This window comes from Neofelis nebulosa, chromosome 11 (assembly GCF_028018385.1).
Source record: "Neofelis nebulosa isolate mNeoNeb1 chromosome 11, mNeoNeb1.pri, whole genome shotgun sequence".
NCBI classification, from domain to species: domain Eukaryota; kingdom Metazoa; phylum Chordata; class Mammalia; order Carnivora; family Felidae; genus Neofelis; species Neofelis nebulosa.
Window position 1 is genome coordinate 62384931 of NC_080792.1, and position 27388 is coordinate 62412318.

At 38.0% G+C, this 27388-nt stretch overlaps 1 protein-coding gene across 6 annotated transcripts in view; it reads right to left on the bottom strand.

Annotated features, from left to right (window-relative positions):
- The window catches only part of SPIRE1 (spire type actin nucleation factor 1), a 202894-nt gene that overhangs the window by 115649 nt on the left and 59857 nt on the right, over positions 1-27388 (bottom strand). For all 6 annotated transcript variants that reach the window (XM_058692765.1, XM_058692763.1, XM_058692762.1 and 3 more), the window contains exon 3: positions 1374-1607. In XM_058692765.1, coding sequence (XP_058548748.1) covers positions 1374-1607 — 234 coding nt within the window. The remainder of the gene's footprint in view (positions 1-1373; positions 1608-27388) is intronic.

The following is a 27388-nucleotide window of genomic DNA, read 5'->3' on the forward strand; positions in this document are numbered from 1 at the left end:
AGAAATTATGTTCTTCAAGTACACACAAAAATTTAACTAAGAAGAAATTTTCAATTCAAGCTACAGAACTTGTTTCATTACATATACATAGCACTGAGTAGGTCAAGAAAACAAAGTTACACAATCAGCTGTGATACTTCAGATTCAGAATCTTCATATAAATTAGATCACAGTTGTTATTTAGTCCATAAAAGAAAATGCAGAAGTCAACTCAAGACATAATGTGCAGTTCTGCTGGTGGGAATGCAAATTGGTGCAGCCGCTCTGGAAAGCAGTGTGGAGGTTCCTCAGAAAATTAAAAATAGACCTACCCTATGACCCAGCAATAGCACTGCTAGGAATTTACCCAAGGGATACAGGAGTACTGATGCATAGGGGCACTTGTACCCCAATGTTTATAGCAGCACTCTCAACAATAGCCAAATTATGGAAAGAGCCTAAACATCCATCAACTGATGAATCGATAAAGAAATTGTGGTTTCTGTACACAATGGAGTACTACATGGCAATGAGAAAGAATGAAATCTGGCCTTTTGTAGCAACGTGGATGGAACTGGAGAGTGTGATGCTAAGTGAAATAAGCCATACAGAGAAAGACAGATACCATATGTGTTCACTCCTATGTGGATCCTGAGAAACTTAACAGGAACCCATGGGGGAGGGGAAGAAAAAAAAAAAGAGAGGTTAGAGTGGGAAAGAGCCAAAGCATAAGAGACTCTTAAAAACTGAGAACAAACCGAGGGTTGATGGGGGGTGGGAGGGAGGGGAGGGTGGGGGATGGGTATTGAGGAGGGCACCTTTTGGGATGAGCACTGGGTGTTGTATGGAAACCAATTTGACAATAAATTTCATATATTGGGAAAAAAAAAGACATAATGTGCAGTTAAGCTGGTGTATAATATGTAATATTAGGAGCATATAATATCTAAAAGTGGTTTTTTGAGAGTTATCATTTAATCACAAAAGGCCATGTTGAAGCTATGAACAAATCACAAAACCAGGAGTATTTTAGTTCCTTATTCATTTCACTTATAGCTAAAGATCTACAAACTATGATCAAATGCTGAATTCCCATTTAATTTTTATAGTTTATAACTTATTTTTTCCCCAAATGCTTTTTTAAACAAAGTTTTCATTTAAATTCCAGTTAGTTAATACACGTTGTTAATGTTAGTTTCAGGTGTATAATACAGTGATCCAACACTTATACACCTGTTGTCATCACAACACGTGCACTCCTTAATCTCCATCACCTGTTTCACCCATCCCCCTGTCCACCTCCCCTCTGGTAAACCATCAATTTGTGCTCTACAGTTAAGAATCTAAAATGAAATAACTCTTAAAAACAAGTACTATGTAAACTGCCTCTTTACCTTCATGACATCTCTATATGACCGGATGGCTGAGACTTTTCTCTTTTCATCTTCTTCATCTTCCAGGCCTTCATCCGCAGCCTCATAGCCCTCATCATTGCTGCCATCAGCTTCGACCGTGTTGGCCATGTGATCAATGAGCTGCTCTAGGGGTGGGCTTAACTCCCTTTCTTCATTCTCCTTCAAACCATAGTCCAGTGCTTTATAAATAACAATTCCCAAAGATTCAATAACCTAGGGACATTAAAGAAAGGTGATTAATGAAGATGGACTAAATAGCTTTATAGAACTAACTGTAAGGCATAAAATATTTAGTATGGCACTTAAGCTAAGTATAATCTATTCCATTGCAGAAACAGGTAATAAATTAGATTTGAGGAGACAGGTAAGCCTCACCTACGCATTAAAAAAAAAAAATCCCAGATGGAAATTTTTGTGTGACTTCTTCAATCCAGTATATACAATACATGAACTCTTTTTGTTTTCTTAGATTTATACTATAAACTAAAATCTGTATTATCCATTCATATAAAATACTAACCAGGTGGATTATCCACATTTCCAAAAGGTATTTCTGAGAACAGACAGAGCTATCAAAGCACATATTCTTTCAGAACTTTTACACTGGTGTTTATCAATGTCTATTTCACAGACACCCCAGGAATGTGAGAGACTGCAAACTCAATTATTAGTAGCAGCTAACTTAAGTTTAAACAAACAAATCGACTCATAACCATATAAACACTGCCCAGTGAGTTACATTTAATTATTGAAAACACACATCTCTCATATGATACAAATAAGTGAGAGACTTTTTCAAACTCTGATTTCAGTGTAATGCATAGATAATCCTCCCTATCCTGTCACCTCCACCAATATTACCTCTGAAAATATAAATACGAATTTAGGAACACTGGGTATGTATCACTGCCTAATATAACCCTGATAAATGCTCCAGACTTGTGTTAATATAGGGAATTCTATGTTATTCCTCAATAGAGCCTTTCTTTTCTGCTTAGAAAGATCACATATAAACAATTCTTCTCTATCCAAAACCTTTGGCACCCAGCAAAGGCAGTCATAAGAGGGAAGTAATATAGCAATCCAGGCCTTCCTAAAGAAGGAAGAAAGGTCACAGATACACAACCCAACCTTACACTTTAAAGAGCTGGAAAAAGAACAGTAAGTAAAACCCAAAGCCAGCAGAAGACAGGAAATAATAAAGATTAGAGCAGAAATCAATGCTATTGAAACCAAACAAACAGAACAGACCAATGGAACCAGGAGCTGGTTTTCTGAAAGAATTAACAAAATTGATAAACCCCTAGGCCAGTTTGATTAAAAAGAAAAAGGAAAGAACCCAAATAACATCAAGAATGAAAGAGGAGAGACCACAACCAACACAGCAGAAATACAAACAATAATAAGAGAATATTATGAGCAATTATATGCCAATAAAATGGGCAATCTGGAAGAAATGGACAAATTCCTAAAAACATATAAACTACCAAAACTGAAACAGGAAGAAATAGGAAATTTGAACAGACCCATAACCAGTAAAGAAATCAAATTAGTAATCAAAAATCTCCCAAAAAACAAGAGTCCAGGGCCAGATGGCTTCCCAGGGGAATTCTACCAAACATTTAAAGAAGAGTTAACACCTATTCTCTTGAAGCTCTTCCAAAAAATAGAAATGGAAGGAAAACCTCCAAACTGTTTCCATGAAGCCAGCATTACCTAGATTCCAAAACCAGGCAGAGACTCCACTAAAAAGGAGAACTACAGACCAATTTCCCTGATGAACATGGATGCAAAACAACAAGATACTAGCCAACTGGATCCAACAATACATTAAAAACTTATTCACCACAAGCAAGTGGGATTTATACCTGGGATGCAGGGCTGGTTCAATAACTGCAAAACAATAAATGTGACATATCACATCAATAAAACAAAGGACAAGACTACATGACCCTCTCCATAGATGCAGAGACAGCATTTGACAAAACATAGCATCCTTTCTTGATAAAAACCCTCAAGAAAGTAGGGGATGGAAAGATCATACCTCAAGATCATAAAAGCCCTATATGAAAGACCTACCCCTGATATCCTCAATGGGGAAAAACTGAGAGCTTTCCCCCTAAGGTTAGGAACAAGACAGGGGTGTCCACTCTCACCACTGTTATTCAACATAGCATTGGAAGTCTTAGCCTCAGCAATCAGACAACACAAAGAAATAAAAGGCATCCAAATCAGCAAGGAGGAGGTCAAACTTTCACTCTTCGCAGATGACACGATACTCTATATGGAAAATCCAAAAGATTCCACCAAAAAACAGCTAGAACTGATCCATGAGTTCAACAAAGTTGCAGGATATAAAATCAATGCACAGAAATCGGTTGCACTCATATACACCAATAATGAAGCAACAGACAGAGAAATCAAGGAATCGATCCCAATTACAATTGCACCAAAAAACCATAAAATACCTAGGGATAAATCTAGCCAAAGAGGTGAAAAATCTATACAATGCCGTTTTTTTTAAATATATTTTTTTAAATGCTTATTTCTGAGACAGAGAGAGACAGAGCATGAGTGGGGGAGGGGCAGAGAGTGAGGGAGACACAGAATCTGAAGCAGGCCCCAGGCTCTGAGCCGTCAGCACAGAGCCCAACACGGGGCTCGAACTCACAAACCGTGAGATCATGACCTGAGCTGAAGTCAGTCGCCCAACTGACTGAGCCACCCAGGCGCACCACAATGCTGTTTTTTTTTTTTTTTTAATTTATTTATGTGGTATCAAAGAAAAGGAAAAGTCAGAAGTTTTAAAGATAAGTTAAGCACAACAGAGTCATCGTCATCATATACTCTCCAGCCCTTAAAAGCATTGAGGCATTCACTCAAAAAAATCTCTACGAAATTTGAAATCTACCTTATCAACTGAAATAATATTTTCTCAACACAAGTTTCAAAATGTATATAAGGCTTAATTTCTCAACTTCTAATTTTGAACCAATACTTTTTTTTTTCTTTTTACTATTTCCCACTGAAAATACAGAATATTTTCATCCATTTGTATCGTGTGACTTGGAACTCTACTCCCTGTTTTCAAAGTTGAAGGGAAACAAAAGCAAAAATAATCAGGACCACATCAAAATAAAGATTTTGCAGCCTAAAGGAAACAATCAACGAAACAAAAAGACAACCCACTAAATAGGAGAAGATACTTGCAAATGACATATCCAGTAAGGGGTTAATATCCAAAACATGTAAAGAGCTTATACAACTCAACATCAAAACAACAGCAACAACAACAAAAACCCCAATCCAATCAAAAAATGAACAGACGACCTAAATAGACATTTTCCCAAAGAAGACACAGAGATGACCAATAGAAACATGAAAATATGCTCAATATCACTAATCATCAGGGAAATTCAAATCAAACCCACAATGAGATACCATCACACCTGTCAGAATGACTAAAATAAAAAATGACTAAAATAAAAAAGACAATAACAAGTGTTGGCAAGGATATGGAGAAAAAGGAACCCTCATACACACAATTGGTAGAATGTAAATTAGTATACCCACTATAGAAAACAGTATGAGAGTTCATCAAAAAATTAAAAATAGAATTATTACACAATCTAGTCATTCCACTACTGCATATTTTCCCAAAGAAAACAAAAACACTTATTTGAAAAGATATATGTATCCTTATGTTTATTGCAGAGTTATTTACAATAGCCAAGATATGGAAGCAACCACTGACAAATGGATAAAGAAGATGTGGTATGTATATACACATGCATACACACACATACATATATATATATATATATATATATATATATATATATATATATATATATATATATAACAGAATATTACAAAGCCATAAAAAAGGATGCAATCTTGCCACTGCAACTACATGGATGGACCTAGAGGGTTATTATGCTATGTGAAATAAATCAGACTGAGAAAGACAAATGCTGTATGATTTCACTTATATGTGCAATCTAAAAACAAAACAAAACAAAACAAATGAATAAACACACAAAAAGCAGAATCAGACCTGTACATACAAAGAACAAATTCGTGGCTGCCAGAGGGGAGGGAGCTGGGGGTGGGCAAAATAGGTGAAGGGGAATGGGACATAAAGGCTTCTAATTAAGGAATGAATAAGTCACATAAAAGGTACAGCATAAGGAATATAGTCATTGATATTGTAACAGTGTTGTGGTGAGCACAGCATAATGTATATACCTGTCCAATCACTACTGTTGTACACCTGAAACGAATATAACATTGTGTATCAACTACCCTCAAATAAGAAAATTAATAATAAAAGAAGACACATAAAATTAACCATCACAAGTGTACCTCTTGTGAATCTGGCACACATATACATCTCTTTAAGTCTCCTTAAAGTACATTCTGCTATTCTATCAAGTCCACTGCTTCAGGATAGTGGGAAACATAGTAAGACCAGTGGATTCTGTGAGCAGGCCCACTGCTACACCTAATTTCCTATTTCATTCCTTGATCAGAAGTAATGCTGTGTGAATTACCATGATGGTGAGTAAGGCATTCTGTAGATCCAAGGATGATAGTTTTGGCAGAAGCACTGTATGCCTAGGGAAGGCAAATCTACATCAGGAGTAAGTCACTCCTTGACTAAAATGAACAAATCAGGAGACTATAGATGCTGGAGAGGATGTGGAGAAACGGGAACCCTCTTGCACTGTTGGTGGGAATGCAAACTGGCGCAGCCACTCTGGAAAACAGTGTGGAGGTTCCTCAAAAAATTAAAAATAGATCTACTTTATGACCCAGCAATAGCACTGCTAGGAATTTACCCAAGGGATACAGGAGTGCTGATGCATAGGGGCACTTGTACCCCAATGTTTATAGCAGCACTCTCAACAATAGCCAAATTATGGAAAGAGCCTAAATGTCCATCAACTGATGAATCGGTAAAGAAATTGTGGTTTATATACACAATGGAGTACTACGTGGCAATGAGAAAGACTGAAATCCGGCCTTTTGTAGCAACGTGGATGGAACTGGAGAGTGTGATGCTAAGTGAAATAAGTCATACAGAGAAAGACAGATACCATACGTTTTCACTCTTATGTGAAACTTAACAGAAACTTAACAGAAGACCATGGGGGAGGGGAAGGAAAAAAAATTAGAGGGAGGGAGCCAAACCATAAGAGACTCTTGACAACTGAGAATAACTGAGGGTTGATGGGGGGTGGGAGGGAGGGCAAAGTGGGTGATGGGCATTGAGGAGGGCACCTGTTGGGATGAGCACTGGGTGTTGTATGGAAACCAATTTGACAATAAATTTCATATTAAAAAAAAAAAGAAATTAGGGTAAACATAAGGTTCCTGTTTTATTACTATTCAATAAAAGCTCTCTGTTGTACACTCTCTAAAAAAAAAAAAAAAAAGAGTAAGTTACTCTTCCAGTAAGAACAAAATGCTGCCCCTTCTATGATGGAAGAGATCCAATGTAATCAACCTGCCACCAGGGAGCTGGGTAACAGCTCTTGCCCAGGGTAACAGAGCCATATTGGGAATTTAGTATTGATCTCTCCTTGCTGTTAGATTGGGCCCTAGGCAGTGGCTATAGCTAGGTGAACCTTGGTGAGTGGAAATCCATGTTGATGGCATAATCCCCATCCCTAGCCATGTTCACAAGACCACTGCAAGATGACAGAGTGGCTGGGAAAAGAGGCTGACTGGTATCCACAGAAAAGGTCATCCCATCGATTTGAATATTAATATCCTTCTCTGCTGAGGGCACTCTTCGGTAAGCATTCACATGGGACACAAATATCTTCCCATTTTTTGTCCAGAGAATCTAACCACATATCTCTTCCCCAGATTTCCTTGTCACCAATATTCCAATCATGTCCCTTCCAAGTAAAAGTACACAACTTGGGGCGCCTGGGTGGCCCAGACGGTTAAGCAGCTGACTTCGGCTCCGGTCATGATCTCGTGGTCCGTGAGTTTGAGCCCCGCGTCGGGCTCTGTGCTGACAGCTCAGAGCTTGGAGCCTGTTTCAGATTCTGTGTCTCCCTCTCTCTGACCCTCCCCTGTTCATGCTCTGTCTCTCCCTGTCTCAAAAATAAATAAAACGTTAAAAAAAAATTAAAAAAAAAAAAGTACACAACCAAGTATACTGTTCAAAGTTCTGCCCACTGGGAGGATTTCCCTTCGACACTATCCTTCAGGGATATCCCTGAAAGGACATATATTGCTACAGCTGTCCACTTCCAGGTGGCACCTGCATATTATGCAGAACCATCTGTAAACCAGGCGCCAGTCTTCTTTTCTTCTGTCAACTGATTATAGAACTCCCCAGAAGGCAGACAGGTATAGGCTAGGAAGACAAGGGAGTGTAGCAGAAGTACATTCAGGCAGTGCTTTCAGGGCCTACTTGTGCCCCATCACATATACACCATTCCAAATGATGATGGAGTGCTGCTATACACACTCCTCATGGCTTGAAGGGTCAGATAATACCCAGTTCATGACGGGAAACTCAGGTCACATAGTAACTTGGTGGCCCATGGTTAAGTGTTCAGTCTGTAGTATGGCCTGGTAGCAGACCAAGAGCTGTTTCTCAAGTGGAGAATAGTTATGCACAAAGAATAACAGGGCTTTACTCCAAAATCCTAAGGATCTACACGGCCATTTACCTACTGGAGCTTGCCAAAAGCTCCAAACAGCATCTATCTACTTGCCAATTCAAGCACCATTGGATTTGCTGGACCATATGGCCCAAGTGACAGAGCAGTTTGCACAGCAACAGGACTTGTTTCAGAGCCTTCTCTTGTTCTGGGTCCTACTCAAAACGAGCAATTTTATTTACCACAGTCATGGTAAAAGGTGTGTCTTCTAGGCAGACATTCCCAGGGTGAAGAGTAGGCTTTATTTTTTTTTTTTAATTTTTTTTTTTTTAACGTTTATTTATTTTTGAGACAGAGAGAGACAGAGCATGAACAGGGGAGAGGCAGAGAGAGAGGGAGACACAGAATCAGAAGCAGGCTCCAGGCTCTGAGCCGTCAGCCCAGAGCCCGACGCGGGGCTTGAACTCACGGACCGCAAGATCGTGACCTGGGCTGAAGTCGGACGTCTAACCGACTGAGACACCCAGGCGCCCCAAAGAGTAGGCTTTAAATAACAAACACAGTTTCTCATCTTACTATAATTCATCTCTTCAATGTAGTTTTTTTTTATTATCACTCATGTAAACTATTGTCCAACTGTACTGATTTCTTATTCTTTCCTTTATATGCTTTTTATACTTTGTCTCTATGACATTTTTCAGTATTGTTCCTACCTTCTACATGGACTTTCTCCTGTACTTTTGTATGTCCAAATTCTATTCATTTTTCCATCTCCCTGCTCAAAGGAATCCCTTCCATAATGACTTGCTAACCCTGATTAACAACTATCAGCTGTTATATCACATCACAGTCTCTATCCACTGTTCTTCCTTGATGAAAACAATCATTTTTCCCTTCAAAATCACCATGACATTGACTTGTACCTTTATGCAGTACATTTCACTTTTTAACTTGGATAATAGTTAATTATGTACATATCTTAATTCCCCAAAAAGATTAACCTCCTTGAAGGTAAAGTCCTCTATGATTCATCTTTAGGTCTTTACATTATTTAATAAACAGCAAAGACTTAACAGTTAATGAGTGAATAAACCAAAATATAAATTCCTTCAACTCATATCTGTATGGTTGAAAGTTGGATATGGAATTTATGGACATAGGCAAAAATACCTGTCACTTTAATCTCTCTCATTTCAACAGACCACTACAGTGGTGATCCAACCCTGAATAGCCTCTGAAACTTTCTAGCTAAAGGATAAATTATGTCTAACCTGGTTTAAACGTCCTAAATCTATTCATCTTTCCTGATTTAAATCTGAACCACAAAGTAATTCTATATTTAACCCAATCTCTTGGAAACATAGCATATATGGCTGGGCATGAGTAGTCTGACATGTACACCAGATGACTCACTACTACTTCTGGACTGAGGTAACTTTTAACCTTTTGCTAAAATATATACCCAGTTCTTCAGATAGTCTGCAGCTATGGAATAAGGGTGACCACAAGAACAATAATCAAAGCATAACTGTACCTAGACATACTAGCTTGCCTACATATATACTTACTTGTACTAATTTTAGAAGTTCCTTTGCCAAAACCTTTGGAAATGTTAAGAAACCCAAGGGAAACAACAATGTCATTCCTTTGAATGACCAGTCTCCAGGCAGCTGGAAAATCATCCTTAATGTCCTGTCACATTGGCATCACACCCCAACCCCAGAGGCTTCTAGAGACTCTAAAATGAGCAGGGAATTACAGCATAAAACCTTAAAGTTAAATGGAACAATTGAAGCACAATTGAAATCTGTGGTTTTTAAGCCTAATCAACTGATAAAGGGTGAAGGAAAGAAGGCATCAAATAAAACCACATATTCTAAAATTTAAGGCTGCTACAACATTATGACTAATTACCTCTCAGCTAGTGATAGCTGGCTATAAAACCCTACAGCTCAGGGGTAAAGAGACACATGAATGGAACTGAGTGTTCTCTGGACTCCAGACCCAGCCATGCCATCACTGAGAGTAGCCTCACTATAGAACAACAGCATACCCACTAACATCAATGTTTCATGGAAAGCACGCAGGTTGGCGTAAGCCCATTGAGCCCACATACAGTCTTCCTCTTACCATGCTAACTCACTTCATCTGGCCCCTCTTCAACTTGACTTGCATTTCCTAAAAATATTTGAGTCCATATTTGTTTCCTTTACTAAAATATAAACTTCAGGGCACCTGGGTGGCCAAGTCAGTCGAGTGTCCAACCTCGGCTCAAGCCATGATCTCACAGCTCGTGAGTTTGAGCCCTGTATCAAGGTCGCTGCTGTCAGCACAGAGCTCGCTTCCCATCTTTTGTTCCCCTCTCTCTCTGCCCGTTCCCCACTTGCACTCTCTCTCAAAAACAAATAAATCTTAAAAAAAAAAAAAAAAAGAAAGAAAGAAACTCCTTTAGGACAGGGATCAAGTATGATTCTTCCTGTTATTTAGGACAGGGATCAAGTATGATTCTTCCTGTTATTTGCTACAATGCCTAGCACTTTGCTTTACACAGAGTATGTGCTTTAAAATCTTGGTTAAACACATGAGAGTTATAATAGCACAGAAGTCTTTAATGCCAAATCTGATAAAATGGGGACAACTTATATCAAGGTTGTCAAGCAAGGTGCCTAGCACTTTAGTGACATCAAACAAACAGTAGTTGCTATTGCCTTCACCATTGTGCCTCATTGCCAAAATCCCCTATTCTCCAGCCTAAAAATTAAAAACAGTTTCTTCAACTCTTCAGGTCCCTTTGCCAATGAGATGAATGAGATGTCCTTATATTTGTGTAACATTTTATTAGAACATGTTTTCCTTTATTTATCACAATCCTGTGAAGGAGACATTATCTCCATTTTAAAGATGAGAAAATTGAACTTAAAAGAGGGTCAATAAACTGTTTACTGTCGATTAACAAGTAACAGAGCCAGGACTCCAACCTGACATTGTCACTTATAAAATTCCATAGCCAGAATTTTACTATAACCAAGGTGCACATCTGAACATCTCCTAGTCTGCCAATACTTGTCCAAAATATGTTATTCAGTACTAAATTCCATTCCATGTGTAGTACAATCATCAAAGAAACAACAAATGGGCATCTTCCTTGTTCTACATCAAATAGTTCTATAAATATACCTAGTTTTATATTCAGATTTGTTAAACTCATTAAATTGCTGACACTTTAGGTTTACATTCAACCACAGTGACAAGTAATTCAGACAACATAATAGTTAACCAACTTTTTCTATTAATAAAACAACTGAAACATAATTGTACCTAGTGTTTGTAAAGATGTTATGTAATCCTGGTAAAGGGTTTTACATTATCTCTAATCTATTTTATCTTTGTATTTTGATAAATAAAATTTTTTGTTTTTGTTTTGGGGCACTTGGGTGGCTCAGTCAGTTAAGTGTCTGACTTTGCCTCAGGTCATGATCTCACAGTTCATGAGTTTGAGCCCCATGTTGGGCTCTGTGCTGACAACTCAGAGCCTGGAGCCTGCTTTGGATTCTGGGCCTCCCTCTCTCTCTGCCCCTCCCCCACTCGCTTGTGTGTGTGTGTGTGTGTGTGTGTGTGTGTGTGCGCGCGCACTCTCTCTCTCAAAATAAATAAACATTTAAAAATTTAAAAAAATTTTTGCTTTTCTTAGGAACATCATTTAAAATCTAGAGTCTGCCGGGGCGCCTGGGTGGCGCAGTCGGTTAAGCGTCTGACTTCAGCCAGGTCACGATCTCGCGGTCCGTGAGTTCGAGCCCCGCGTCGGGCTCTGGGCTGATGGCTCGGAGCCTGGAGCCTGTTTCCGATTCTGTGTCTCCCTCTCTCTCTGCCCCTCCCCCGTTCATGCTCTGTCTCTCTCTGTCCCAAAAATAAATAAAAAACGTTGAAAAAAAATTTTTTATAAAATCTAAGAGTCTACCATCTAATTCATTTACTATCATTTCTAAATTAAAATCTGCCAATTTGGGTATGCCTTCTGAATCTTCATAAAACTGATTTAAATGTTAAATAAGATAGTTGCATCTAAGAAGCCCTTCAGAACACCAGAGGCATTTTTTCCATGCTGACTCTAACTACAATGTAACCCTATAATACTGATCTGACACTCTTCCACCTTGCTCACAAAAATATAAAAGATTTAATAAAATTTCCTGCTACAATCTCTAAATATGGTGGTAACTCACAACTAGTAAAATCTATCCAAAGAAAGTATATTTTTCCATTAATCAATCTAGCTAATGTCCAGTGTACACAGTTCCCTTCCCTTCACTCATTCATTCAGTCAACAGGTATTTACCAAGAGCAGTATATATAGCAATGGAGATAGAGCAATGATGAAACAACTCTGTGAGCTCTCTGGCTTTCACAGAAGTTCTGTCTTAGAGAAAACAGATAATAAATAAGTCATGTAATTGTGCTAAACATTATAATAAAGAAGAAAAAGTGTTATGAGAGTATATAACAGGGAGCCCTAATCTAGTTTGGAAATTCAGGAAACCCTCCTTCAGGAAATAAATCTTAAATAGAGACATGAAAACCAACTAGAGCTAACCAGAGAAGAGGGAATTAGAGTAGAATTCCAGAGAGAAACAGTGAGTATGAAGGCCTGGAGGTCAAGAAGAAAAAGGAGTGATTGAAAACAAAAATCCTAATAACAAGAGGAAGGGCTAGGAAGAGGCTAGAGAAGTGGAGAGTGGGTCCTTTGCACAGAACATAAGGCCTCATATGAGCTATCTGAAGGACCTGAACCTTCATCACGTAAAATCAATGGCAGGCAACTGACATGTTTTGGGAGTGGGATGATCTGATCATATTTCATTTTGTTTTATTATAAAATTTTATTTTAATTTTTTTTAAAGTTTATTTATTTTTTGAGAGACAGAGACAGAGCATGAGCTGGGGAGGGGACAGAGAGAGAGGGGGAGTCACAGATTCTGAAGCAGGCTCCAGGCTCCGAGCTGTTAGCACAGAGCCTGACGAGGGTTCAAACTCATAAACCATGAGATCATGACCTGACCTGAAGTGGGACACTCAACCGACTGAGCCACCCAGGCACCCCTAAAAAAATTTTTTTTAATGTTTATTTTTGAAAGAGAGCACAAGTGGGGAAAAGGCAGAGAGAGAGGGAGACACAATCTGAAGCAGGCTCTAGTCTCCAAGCTGTCAGTACAGAGTGAGACTTGAACTCACAAACTGAGAGATCATGAGCTGAGCTGAAGTCGGATGCTCAACTGATGGGGTCACCCAGGTGCCCCTGATCATATTTCATTTTTAAAAGATATCATGCCAGGGCACCTGGGTGGCTCAGTCATTTGAATGTCAGACTCTTGATTTTGGCTCAGGTGACGGTCCCAGGGTAGTGGGATAGAGGTCTGCATTGGGCTTTGCGCTGACTGTGGAGCCTGCTTGGGTTCTCGTGCCCTCTCTCTCTCTCTCTCTCCTCCCCACCCCCCGCCCCACCATTCTACCCCCTCATGCACACATTCTCTCTCTCTAAAAATAAAAAAATAAAAGATATCATGCCACAGTAATCAAGACAATGTGGTACTGGAAAAATAATAGACAAATAGATGAACTAAACAGAATAAAGCCTAGAGAGAGACTCACAAAAATATACACAACTAAACTTTGACAAAGGAACAAAGGCAGTTCAATGGAGAGATGACAGTCTTTATTACAAATGGTACTGAACTACAGGATATCTACATGCAAAAATACAAAGCTAGACACAGACCTTGTAACTTTCCCAAAAATTAACTCAAAAGAGATCATAAACCTGAAAGGAAAATGCAAAATTATAAAACTAAAAGACAACATGGAGAAAATCTAGGTGACCTTGGGCTTGGCAATTTTTTAAATACAATGCCAAAAGCACAATCATGAAAGAAAAAAAATGATAACATGAACTTCAATATAATTAAAGTTCTGCTCCATGAAAGGCACTGTTCAGAGAATGAAACAAGCCCCAAGACTGGAGAAAATGTTTGCTGAACACATACTGATAAAGGACTGGTATCTAAAATACACAAAGAACTCTAAAAATCAGTAAGAAAATGAACCCATGGGGCACCTGGCTGACTCAGCTGGAAGAGCATGCTACTCTTGGTCATGAGTTTGAGCCCCATGTTGGGTGTAGAGATTACTTCAATAATTAAAAAAAGAAAGAAAGAAAAAAAATGAATTCTATTACACAAGGAGCAAGTGATTGGAACAGACAACTCACCAAAGAAGATATGTGGATGGCAAATAACATATGAAAAGACATTCAACATTAAATGGACTAGGGAACTCCAAGTTAAAACAATGAGATCCCACTATGCACCTATTAGAATTGGTAAAATCCAAAACACTGACATCATCAAACACTGGTGAAGATGTGGAGCAACAGGAATTCTCATTAATTGTTTGGTGGGAATGCAAAATGATCCAGCCACTGTGGAAGACATCTGGTAATTTCTCACACAACTGAGGATATACTCTTACCATAAAAATCAAGCAATTGTGCTCCTTGGTATTTATCCAAATAAGTTGAAAACTTATGTCCACATGAAAATCTGCACACAAATGTTTACAGTGACTTTATTCGTAACTGACAAAACTTGAAAACAACCAGGATGTTCTTCAGTAGATGAATGGGTAACAGACTGTGATACATCCATACAATGGGATATTATTCAGAGATAATAAAAAGAAATTAGCTATCAAACTATGAAAAGATATGGAGGAACCTTAAAAGTATATTGTTAAGTAAAAGAAGCCAATCTGAAAAAGATAAATACCACAGGACATTCTAGAAAAGACAAAATATGGAGAAAGTACAAAGGTTGCCAGGATTTGGGGAGCTAGAAAGGAGATGAAAAGGTGAAGCACGGGGGATTTTTGAAGCAGTGAAACTATTCTACATGATACAGTAATGTGGATACATGTCATACATATTTGTCAAAATCCACAGAATGTACAACACAAAGAGTGAACCCTAATGTAAACTATGCAATTCAGTTGTTAAAATAATAATAATAATAATAATAATAATAATAATAATAAGGTATCAATATTGGCTCATCAATTGTAACAAACGTACCACACTAACGTGAGTTCTAAATAACTGGGGAGGGCACCTGAGTGACTCAGTCAGTTGGGCATCCAACTTCAGTTCAAGTCAAGAGCTCATGGTTCATGAGTTCAAGCCCCACAATGGACTTTCTGCAGTCAACGCAGAACCCATTTTGGATCCTATGTCTCCCTCACTTTCTGCCCCTCCCCTGCTCATTCTCATTCATTCTCTCTCTCTCTCTCTCTCTCTCTCTATCTCTCTCTCTCTCTCTCTCTCTCTCCCTCCCTCCCTCTTTCTCTCTCTCTCTCTCCCCCCTCCCTGGAGGAAGAAAGGGGTATGTAGGAACTCTATACTTGCCAACCAATTTTTCTATAAACCTAAAACTGCTCTGAAAGAAATATTCTATTAACTAAAAAAGAGAGAGAGTGTACTTAAAAATACAATGTTGGAAAATGGATGAAAAATGGGCCAGAGTAGATATGGGAAGACCACTTAGGAGGCTACTGCAGTAGTGGCCAACTCAGGAATGATGGTTTCTTGGGCCAGGGTGATAATAGTGTTTAGACAGAAAATGCTGAGGATCTGAAACAACTTCACAGGTAAATGGATAGGAGAGAGGACTTGGCAATGCATTAAATGTAGAGAAAAGGAATCAAAGTGATCCTTAGGGTTTTTAGCTTGGACTAGTAGAGAAAGTGGTACCATTTACTGATATAGAAAATTGGAGGAAAAAGAGATTCAGAGAGAGAGATGGTAAGTTCAGATACCTGTGGGAAACATAATCACAGATGTTAGATCTGCAGCTATGTGGGCTGCAGAAGAGAGTCATGAACTGGGGTCATAAACTGGGATTCCTTGGCAAATCATTGGTCAACAGAGTCATGAGAATATATGAGAGAGCTGAAGGAGTGAAAACACACAAGGGAAGAAGAATCAAACACTTAATGAATGGTCAGAGAATGTGAAATCAAGATATAAGACTGTAAAGGAGCACTAGTAATGGGGAAGGGACAGAAGGATGAATAAATCAAATGATGATATCACAAAAATCTAGAACTTTAAGAAGGAAGACACAGTCATATGTATTGGACGTGGGTGAGGAAAGGTCTAGGACACATACCTTGGATTTAGTGAAGCAGAGATTACTGGTAGCTTTAGCAAGGGCACTCTGGGTAAGTAAACAGTAGTATGTGTACATAGTATGATCAGAAATTGTTATGAAAATAGGGGTGCCTGGCTGGCTTACCTGGAGGAGCATGTGACTCTTGATCTTGGGGTCATGAGCTCGAGCCCCACACTGGGTGCAGAAATTGCTTAAATAAATAAAATTTAAAGAAAAAAAGAAATTTTTATGAAGACAAAGGGAAATGTGACAGCAGCCAGACATGAAGCAGCGCAGAGGTAAGATTTTATTTATTTATTTTATTACCCTTCAAGACTACAGAGCCTTAAGTATGTTTCAATGGTGATGAAAAGGAAGTAGAAGGGGGAAAGCTGAAAATAATGAAGAGATCAGAGTTATTGACAGTGACAGAATAATTATTATATGACCTTCCTTGGGCAAATCTGACCTCCAAAAAATATATATTTCCCTAAAATTCAGACATGCTTTTTCTTCTTTGCTTTTATTACATGGCAAAAAAGTCCATTTGCACACATATCAGAATTATTCACTATTATTTCCTGAGCACTTTTAATGTGGATATATAATAAATTCTTTAACATGCCATTCTAAGTCTTTTACCTTCTAAGCCCAGTGAACTTTTCCATGCACAGCTCCACACTGTGCATATTATTTCAATCATTTTCATATTGCTGTGCCTTTCTTTATCCACGCCACTCTGCCAATGGCATTTCTCTCTGACAAATCCTACCTATCCTTCAAATCCCAGCTCAGTGTTACCTCCTGTACGAAGTATTCCTATTCACTCCAGAATTGATCATTTCTGCCCTCGTCAACTTTCTTGCTGTTTAACTGACTTTTAGCATAGTACAGGTGACTATTAACTGCACCAAAAACAGCAGAATAATCATACTTTTCAAATGTAGATGAAAACTAAATATACTTCTAAATAACCCTTAGGTCAGAGAAGAAATCTCAAGGGAAATTCAAGAATATTTTTTTTTTTTTTTTTTTTTTTATTTTTTTCAACGTTTATTTATTTTTGGGACAGAGAGACAGAGCATGAACGGGGGAGGGAGAGAGAGAGAAGGAGACACAGAATCGGAAACAGGCTCCAGGCTCTGAGCCATCAGCCCAGAGCCTGACGCGGGGCTCGAACTCACGGACCGTGAGATCGTGACCTGGCTGAAGTCGGACGCTTAACCGACTGCGCCACCCAGGCGCCCCTCAAGAATATTTTATGATAATGAAAATATATACCTAAATCTGTGGGACACAACTAAAGCAATGCTTAGAAAAAAATTTATTGCTTCAGATGAACAGACAAACTCCCTGAAAGGCACAACTTACAAAAAGTTGGAAGATCCCAACATTGAAAACTATAATACATTGCTGAAAGAAATTAAAGATCTGGGTAAGTGACAAAATACACGAAGTTCATAGACTGAAGGACTAAATATTGTTAGAATATCAGTTCTCTCCAAATTGGTCAATGCAATCCCAATCAAAAACCCAGCAGAACTTTCAGAGAAACTGACAACCTAATTTAAAAATGTATATGGGATAGCAACACGAATTTTGGAAAAGAACAGCACAGTTGGATGACTGACACTACCTGATTTCAAGACTTACAATAAAGATGCAGTAATCAAGACTGTCTAGGGGGCGCCTGGGTGGATTGGTTGGCTGGTTCGGCTCAGGTCATGATCTTACAGTTCGTGGGTTCGAGCCCCCGCATTGGGCTCTGTGCTGACAGTGCAGAGCCTGGAGCCTGCTTTGGATTCTGTGTTTCCTTCTCTCTCTGCTCCTCCCCCACTTATTCTCTGCCTCTGTCTCTTAAAAATAAATAAACGTTAAAAAAAATTTTTTTTAAAAAGACTGTCTAGTACTGGTATAAAGGTAGACACGTGGTACAAAGTGTCCTTAATTAATCCTACCCTATATGAGCAATTGATTTTAAACAAAAGTGCCAAAGTAGTTCAATGGAGGAAGGATATTTCAACAAATGGTGCTGGAACCACCAGATGACTACAGAAAAAAGTAATACGCCTAGATCTCTACAACATACATAAAAATTATTTTTAAATGTAAATATAAGTATAAAAGTTAAATCTATTACACTTCTAGCAAAAAAAACATAGGAAAAAATCTACACAACACTGGTAGCTTCTCACAGATTTTAAATATTTTCTATATACATTTTCACGCTGTCAGTGAAAGAGGCAAATATTTGTTATACAGGACATAAAAAACACTAATCACAAGAAGAAAAAATAAATTAGATTTCATCAAAATTAAAAACTTTGCTATTTAAAAGACAATGATAAAAAAATGAAAGGGCAAGTCACACACTGGGTAAAAGTATCTATAATATATACGTGTGTGTGTATGTATATATATGACATATATATATGACAAAAGATTTCAATCTAGAATACATTTAAAATTTTAAAACTCAATACTAAGATAAAGAATCCAATAAATAATGGACAAAAGATCTGAACATAAATTTCACAAAAGAAGATATACAAATGGCCGAAAGCACGTGAATAAGGCTCTGTGTCATTAGGGAAATGCACATCAAAATGACCAGATATTTTACATCCTCTAGAATGGCTAAAATTTAAAAAACTGACAATAATAAGTACTGGTGAGGATGTACAACTAGAGCTCTCATACATTGCTGGTATGAATGTGAAATGATACAACCATACTGTAAGTACAGTTTGGCAGTTTCTCATAAAAGTTAAATATACTTTTACCATGTGACCCATCAATTCTACTGCTAGTTATTTACCCAAAAGAAATGAAAATATACATCCAAAAAAGGCTTCATACATAAATACTCGCAACACCTTTACTTGCAATAGCCAAAAACTGGAAACCACCCAACTGTCAAGCAACAGATGAATGGATATACACTGCAACAGATCTACCCAGTGAACTACTAACCAGTAATAAAAAGGAGCACACTACTTCTCACAGCAACACAGATGAATCTCAAAAACATTCTGCGGAGCAAAACTGTGAACACAGAAGTACATTCTGTATGATTACTTTTACATGAAGTTGGAGCTCAGGGGGAACTGACTACAGAGGGAACTCTCTAGGGTGATGAAATGATTCGGGTGGAACTTATGTGAGTGTACAAATTTGTTAAAAGCCATTGAACTAAACACTTAAAATATCTGCTTTTGTTATATTTAGGTTACACCACAAAGGTGGTTTTTAAAAAGAACTGAATACAGTATTTACACTGTGAAGAGAATAGTGGACCAGCAGTCATGAGATGGAATCTGCTCATTATGCAATGTGTGACCTTGGGTGGGTCACTTATTCTCCACAGATCTAAGACTCTTCAAGAGTAAATTTAAAGAAAAACCAATTAAAGTGCTTTCCAATCCCAACAGCTACAAGAATTAGAAAATTGAAGAATTTGAATACTAAAAGAAAATACATAGGTTATAAATATATGAAGTTTTGCTTATGGAAATGCCATGGTTGAAGAACTACAGAGGTTAACTTGACTTTTTTTCTGTAAGTAGGTTTTTGAGTAAATTGCACTTTAAGAGGAGTAAAGACAAATTACAACAAGAGCTATCTCTGAAAACCCTAAACATAATAAAGGGAACTTGCCTGCCCTGTTTTGTTGGGACATTCAATTTGGGAACTGGTTCCCAACTTAAACAACAAAAAACTCAGATCTTAAGGACGTTTAGGAGAGGAAAAAACCATACATGCATACATACAAAAAGACAAGGACAATCAAATCTGAACAGCTAAGAACAAGACAGGAAATTTCCACCACTAAGAAGGAAAAGCTTTACACACACACACACACACACACACACACACACGCATGCACACACATACACATACTGAATAAAGCTTATTTTTAAATGACTGGGCCTATACATACAATGAAATACTGTTCAGACTTAAAAAGGAATGATATTCTGCTATATGCTGCAACATGGATAAACCCTAAAAACATGCTAATAAAATAAACCCAACACACAAATACAAATATGGTAATTCCACTTATATGGAATACCTGTAATAGGTAAATTCCTAAAAACAGAAAGTAGATTAGAGGTCAGCAGGGTGTTGGAGAAGGTGGAATGGGAGCCATTGCTTAATGAGTACAGAGTTTCCATGTGAGATGAGGAAAAAGTTTGAGAAACAGTGGTGATGGCTACAAAACATTGTGAAGATAGTGCAACTGAACTGTACACTTAACATGGTTAAAATTTTACGCTATGTGTATTTTATCACAATAAAATGTCTGATTGGGGCTGCTCAGTTTCTTAGGAAGTGCTATGACTCAGCAATATTCAGAAAGGCCTGATTCCTCATATCTGCAGGGGTTACTCGGGTTTCCAAAAAGAAATAAAGGGACTGATTTATCTACGTTTCTACTGGAAGCATTTCTCTGTTAGAACCACACACAGCTCTGCTTCACACTACCACTCTGTTTAGAGTGTTGAGTGCGCCTGTAGTTTGCTTGAATCATCAAGGCTTTGAATCCGCCTGTCACCAGCATTTGACACAGCTGACCATATCTTTTTTTTAATCTTCTTCTGATTCCACACTCCTCTAATTTTCTTCCTCTTTGACTCATGACCTTGACAAGAGAAGCTTTGATGGAGTAAGTCTTGGTGGAAACATGAGAAGAGGACATGGAGGCGGTGGTAACGGATAGAAATGTCTCTTTCTGCTTATTTCTGAAATAATATCCTTGAATAGATGTTTGGTACAGATGCAGGGAAGCAGATTGGGTAGTGGGAGAATGTGAAAGTTCTCTTCAGGTTGCGTTTCTTGAGTAAAAAAAGTACAGCTGCAACTGAGAGTGAGGCGGGAGAAAGGAGAATAGGGTGTTGGAGGCACGAAGAGAAAGGTTTGAAACAGTTTCCCAGCCATCAAGAAACACTGGTCCATTTAAAACCCCAAATTTATCATGTTCCTCTCTTACTAAAACCCTTCACTATGTCTTTTAAAAACGAAGTACACTACATTAAAGAATTTTCCCACAACTCCTGGCACATATAGAAATGCTTTCTTCAGTTGGAGAGAAAATTACACCTGGTTTGACAGGGTGTTCCCATGATCCCAGCCAAGCCCCTAGGCCTAAGTGGCAGACCACAGTGACTGCTACGGTTATGGAAGGGACAGGTATCTATCACAAATTAGTGTAATGACTGTGAGCTGTAATTTCATTTCATGCACAGCCTCATTTTTAATTAAAACTGGACAAAAAGCAATGAGGACAGCGTCAATCCACAACTATACCACATGTGAGATGCTACAAATATTTGTCAATTACCAAATAAAAAACAAGGGGATGCAAAAAAGAAAAAGGGAGGGGTTCACCTGGGTGGCTCAGTTGGTTAAGTGTCTGACCTCAGCTCTGGTCATGATCTTGTGGTTTGTGAGTTCAAGCCCCATGTCAGGAGGTTCTGTACTGACAGCTCAGAGCCTGGAGCCTGCTTCCCATTCTGTGTCTCCCTTTCTCTCTGCTCCTCCCCTGCTCATGCTCTATCTCTCTCAAAAACAAACATAAAAAAAACAAGGGTATGCAAGTGAAATCTGTAATAATGATATTCATATTAATAAAAGCATCCTGATTATAATAGAATAAGGCTTATTTATGCTTATTTCCTGATAGCATATATTGATTGCTTCACTTATATTAAATTGGAAGTGAAGGTCTACAAAACAAATCAAGTCTTTATTTTTTCAATTAAAAATTAGAACATGGGCTCTTGCGTGACTCAATCAGTTGAGCATCCAACTCTTGGTTTCAGTTCGGGTCATATCTCATTTACAGTTTTGTGAGTTCAAGCCCTGTGTGTCGCTCTGTGCTGGCAGCATGGAGACTGCCTGTGATTCTCTCTCTCTGCCCCTCTCCTGCTTGCACGGTCTCTGTCTCTCTCAAAATAAATAAATAAGCTTTAAAAAATTAGAAAAACATTTTTCCTTATAACAGGGTAATTTCCTAAGCAATTTACATAACTAATTTTACTAAAAACAAGATTATAAAATAGAGTTAATGGCCTAAATGAGCATCAACTGATGAATGGGAAAACAAAACGTGATATAGCCATACAGTAGCTTATTCAGCCATTAAAAGAAATTTTGTACTGATACATGCTCCATAAATGAACCTTGAAAGCATTATACCACCAGCCACAGTAGGAATATACTATATAGTTCTATCTCTATGAAATGTCCAGAACTGGCAAATCTTATAGAGGAGTATATTACTTGTCACCAAGGGCAGAGACATTGAAGGAAATGAGGTATAACTGCTAATGAGTATAAAAATTCTTTCTAGAGTGAAGAAAATATTCTAAAATTGATTGTGGTGATGACTGCACAACTCTGTGAATAAATTAAAACCACTTTAAATAGACAAACTATATGCTATGTGAATTGTATCTTAATAAAGCTATAACAAATATACATATTGGTGGCTCAGTTAAGCATCCAGCTCTTAGTTTCGTCTCAGGTCATGATCTCACAGTTCGTGGGATGGAGCCTGGCATCAAGCTCTGCACTGAGAGTGTGGAGCCTGCCTAGGGCTCTCTCTTTCTTTCTCTCACTCTCTCTCTCTCTCTCTCTCTCTCTCCCTTTGCCCCTCCCCTGCTTGTACCCTCTGTTTCTCTCAAAATAAACAAACATTTAATACACACACACACACACACACTAAAGAATATTATATGCAAATCTTTGTCTTGAAAAGCAGCAACACTGTATGATCGGGGATTTAGTCAGATCTGAATAAACTGACAGGAATATGCTAGTGTACTTTATATGTGTTCTGAGGCACACTAAAATCTGAGACATGGTGAGCCACAGGAAGAACTGCAAACTCCTCGGTGCACACAAGGCCCCTTATGACCTGGGCTCTGCGTGCCACTCTAGCTTCATCCCCCACCATTCTGTGTCCCAGACATGATCTAACTATTTTACAGTGTTAATGCCTCTGTGTCTTTGCTGATGTCATTCCTTCTATGCAGACCACTGCGCAACTTAACTATATACATACACACACACACACACACACACACACACACACACACACACACACACACACATCTTCTATTTATACTCAGTTAAACGTGGTATTTGGGAGTGCCTAAAAGACACTGTTGAACACTTAAAAATTTTAACTGTTTCATGTATGTTGCACAACAAAGGGACCAAGTCCTATTATAAGCATCAGCTGATATAGTTTATGTGAAAGTACTATATAAATGTAAGATGCTATAATTGCTATTATCAAGATAGATCCAGGGGCACCTGGCTGGCTCAGTTGGTGGAGCATGCCACTTTTGATCTCAGGGTTGTGAGTTCAAGCCCCATGTTGGGTGCAGAGGTTACTTAAAAATAAATAGTCTGGAAAAGACACAGAATAAAGAAAATGGAGACTTTTCTGAGGGAAAAAACTTCACTTTTCTTATTTCCAGATAATTCTTCCATTTATCCTGAAAGATAAAGTTTGTTTCATTAGGTCTCTCTCCTGTGCCTAGCAACACCTTGAACATGGCAGGTAATCTGTAAATGCCTGCTGAACTACTAACACTTCACTGAGTTTCCCAGCTAAGTAATGAAAGAAAAGGATTTGAGAATAACCCACAAGTGTGACCAGGAATCCCTGAGAATGAGGAAGATGTCCCATGTCATCAAAAAGCACAAAATAATCATGACATTTAAGTTGATGATCCTATGTTAGTCATTTCCACAGAAAGTTGTCAAACTACTTATTTAAAATATTATTAATATAGTACTTTGAACTACAGTAACTTTTATCTAAGTTGCTTAATGCACTTGATTAGCAACCATTAATTAAGTTTCCATACTGCACAAAGTATAATTTCCATTTTGAAAACAGGAAAACCAAAGCACTGAAGATAAACAACCAAGATTAAAAGGTGAAAATAAAAAATTAAACAGCCATGCTTTTTTTTTACTCTATCCTGATTAAATCGGAAAATACCATCCCCACTGATATTTTTCCTTAACTCTATATAGTGAATCAAAATTCATTATGAGAGACTAATGCTCTAAATGCTTAGTTTCAAATACAGAGAAGGAACTTGATGAACTACTTTTTCAATCATAGGTTTCATTAATAGTTGTCTGCAACCCCAAAAGGTTCACATTCCCATGAAGTTTGCTCCTTGAAGGTAAATGAATATCCTAACTCCACAGATGAATCAACTCAAATAAAACAGCATCATGAATACAATACAACAAACCAAAATCAAAATTGGGTCCTTTGTGTCCCAGTCAACTTTATACACCATAAATCATGATAAATGTTGACTAAGAGAATCAGTATCTTACAAATAGGAAAAAGCCTAAGATCTCCAGTCCAACCACTCAATCTATGCATTAGTCCCCTTTGGCTATATGTTTCCAATGATTGATTTTATTGATGTAAGGGCACAGAGGCATGTTCAGCCAAATGATTTCCTATAGAGCACATGAAAAGGATGTAGGAAAGCTTAAAGAACTATTTAAGAAAAAGGAAAATTTTACCACTGCTCTTTGGTGTTACTCAAATGGTGATGACCAGCTATCCTCCAGCTTAACTTGGTTTATTTCCTTGTTTTAGGGAAATTGTGGCCCACCTCAATGAAGCAGATCAACAGATTATCCAATGATCAATTTTTCTCTTCACAGTTAACTGTATCAAGAGTCACAAATTGTCTTGAAGTAGAAAAGCTGTCTCAAAGAGGAAAAGTCTCAGTCCAAATTATTGCAAATCTAGCTGATAATCATATTATCTGGGGGACTGTTTGTCTGTTTCTTAATATATGTATCCAGGCTCCAAATCAAACCTATCAAATCAAAATCTCTGAAGTATGTCCCAGGTATCAGTGTATTTGAAAGCTACGTAGGTAATTATTAGGATCACCTATCCATTCATTGATTCATTCATCAAATCTTCACTGAACACCTATGTACCAGGTACCACATCTAGGGGTGCAGTGGTGAGGTAAACAGGCATGCTGGACCCTGCCCTCATGGAACTTAGTACAAGAATCAGAGAGAGAGAATGAATATCCAGGTGGGGACTGCAACTGGAGAGTGCAGCTCCTAAAAAAGGGACAGCAGCTTTACTTTTCCAGTTGAATGTTTCCATGTAGAAATGCATGATGAGGGGCAGCTGGGTGGCTCAGTCAGCTGAGCGTCCAGTTCTTGATTTTGGCTCAAGTCATCATCTCACAGTTTGTGTGATCCAGCCCCGCACTGGGCTCTCCACCGACAACGCAGAGCCTGCTTGGGATTCTCTCTCTCCCTTTTCTCTGCCCTTCCCTTGCTCATGTTCGTTCTCGTTCTCTCTCTCTCTCTCTCTCTCTCTCTCAATAAATAAATAAAGAAAGTTAGGAAAAAAAGGAATGCATGATAATATTGCCATACATGATTTTTTCAAAAAGGCAAGAAAAAGAGGGGTGGGACCTAAAACAAAATATGACATATAGATAACACACAAAAAAAGAAATGTCTCCAAATATACCAGAAATTATAATAAATGTAAACAGGAAATGCATGTCTATTAGAAGACAAACTCTTAAATGAGATTTAAAAAAGAGAGATAATCTAGCAACATACTGTTCACCATAAACACACCTAAAACAACACCTAAAACAAAAGGAATGGAAATATACATGCCGGAAAACGCACGTCAGAAAAAAGCCAGAAAGAAGTAAATTAATATCCAAAGAAAAGAGAATTTAAGGAAAGCAGTATTTAAAATGGTAAAAAGGGACATTTCAAAAAAATAATTATGAACTTGCCTGCCACCAAACAATACCACTTCAAAACATAACCTCAAATATTTTAATTTTAGATTTCACTTTGTAATTAAGACAAAGTGAAAATGATAAATCCTTAGTCACAATAGGAAATTTTTTAAATCTCCTTCAGAAACTTATTAAACAGATAAAAAATAAAATTATGATGAATATGATGAACAAGCCAAATGGAAAACATACATATACACACACACATGCCTGCATATGACACACTGGAATAGTAAAACATTTCACCCTGCAAAGAATATGCATAATTTTTCATTAGAAAAAGAAAAGTTAGAGAAACTAACCAAGAAACTTCAAGAGAGGAACAGCAGAGAAATGAACAGCTAGGGTCCCATCAGACAGTTGGCTTTGAGTGATGGCAGCAATTCAATTGTCATAGGGAAATAATTCAAACAACTGGTTCCTTTGCTGAAAGTTATTCATCTCTTCTACACATTTAAAAATACAGGAAAGACTAGAAATTTAATAAAGCACTTAAATTACCAAAAACATAAAAATCCTTCTTCACAGCTCAGTTATTTTGCCACCATAATCTTAAAACATTAAGTCCTAGGGGCACCTGGGTGGCTCAGTTGGTTAAGCGTCCGACTTCAGCTCAGGTCATGATCTCATGGTTCATGGGTTCGAGCCCCACATGGGCTCTGTGCTGACAGCTCAGAGCCTGGATCCTGCTTCGGATTCCGTGTCTTCCTCTCTCTCTGCCCCTCCCCTGTTCACACTGTCTCTCTCTGTCTCTCAAAAATAAATAAATGTGAAAACAAAAACAAAAACATTAAGCCCTAAAGTATAAACTGTTATTCCCACAAATAATTTGGTTAGACTCATCTCCACATTCATGCCTTTGCCCATAAGGTTCACAAGAACCTTATGAACAAGGTACAATTATTGTCCCCATTTTATAGATGAGGCACAGACATATGTGAGGCAACCTTTCCAAGATTACACATCATATGATTAGTGGAGCCAGGATGTGAATTCAGGAAACAGACTTCAAAGACTACTTCTTTAACCCAATATGATATTGCCTTTCCCCTATGCAGAGACATCACATTACTTCCAGTTGTACATTAAAATTTATTAGAAATGACAGCTAACATTTACTGAGCATGAATTATTTGTCAGTGACCATATCAAGCATTTCACATGTATGGGTATCATTAAATTCTCATGATAATTCTATCATTAGGTATTTTTCTTACCCTACTTGCTTCTGATAAAGAAACTGAAGCACAGAGAGGTTAAGTAATTTGCTCCAAATCACACAGCCTGAAAGTCACATGAACAGGCAGAGCCACTAAAAAGAAAGTACCACCTAAGCCTGTGGC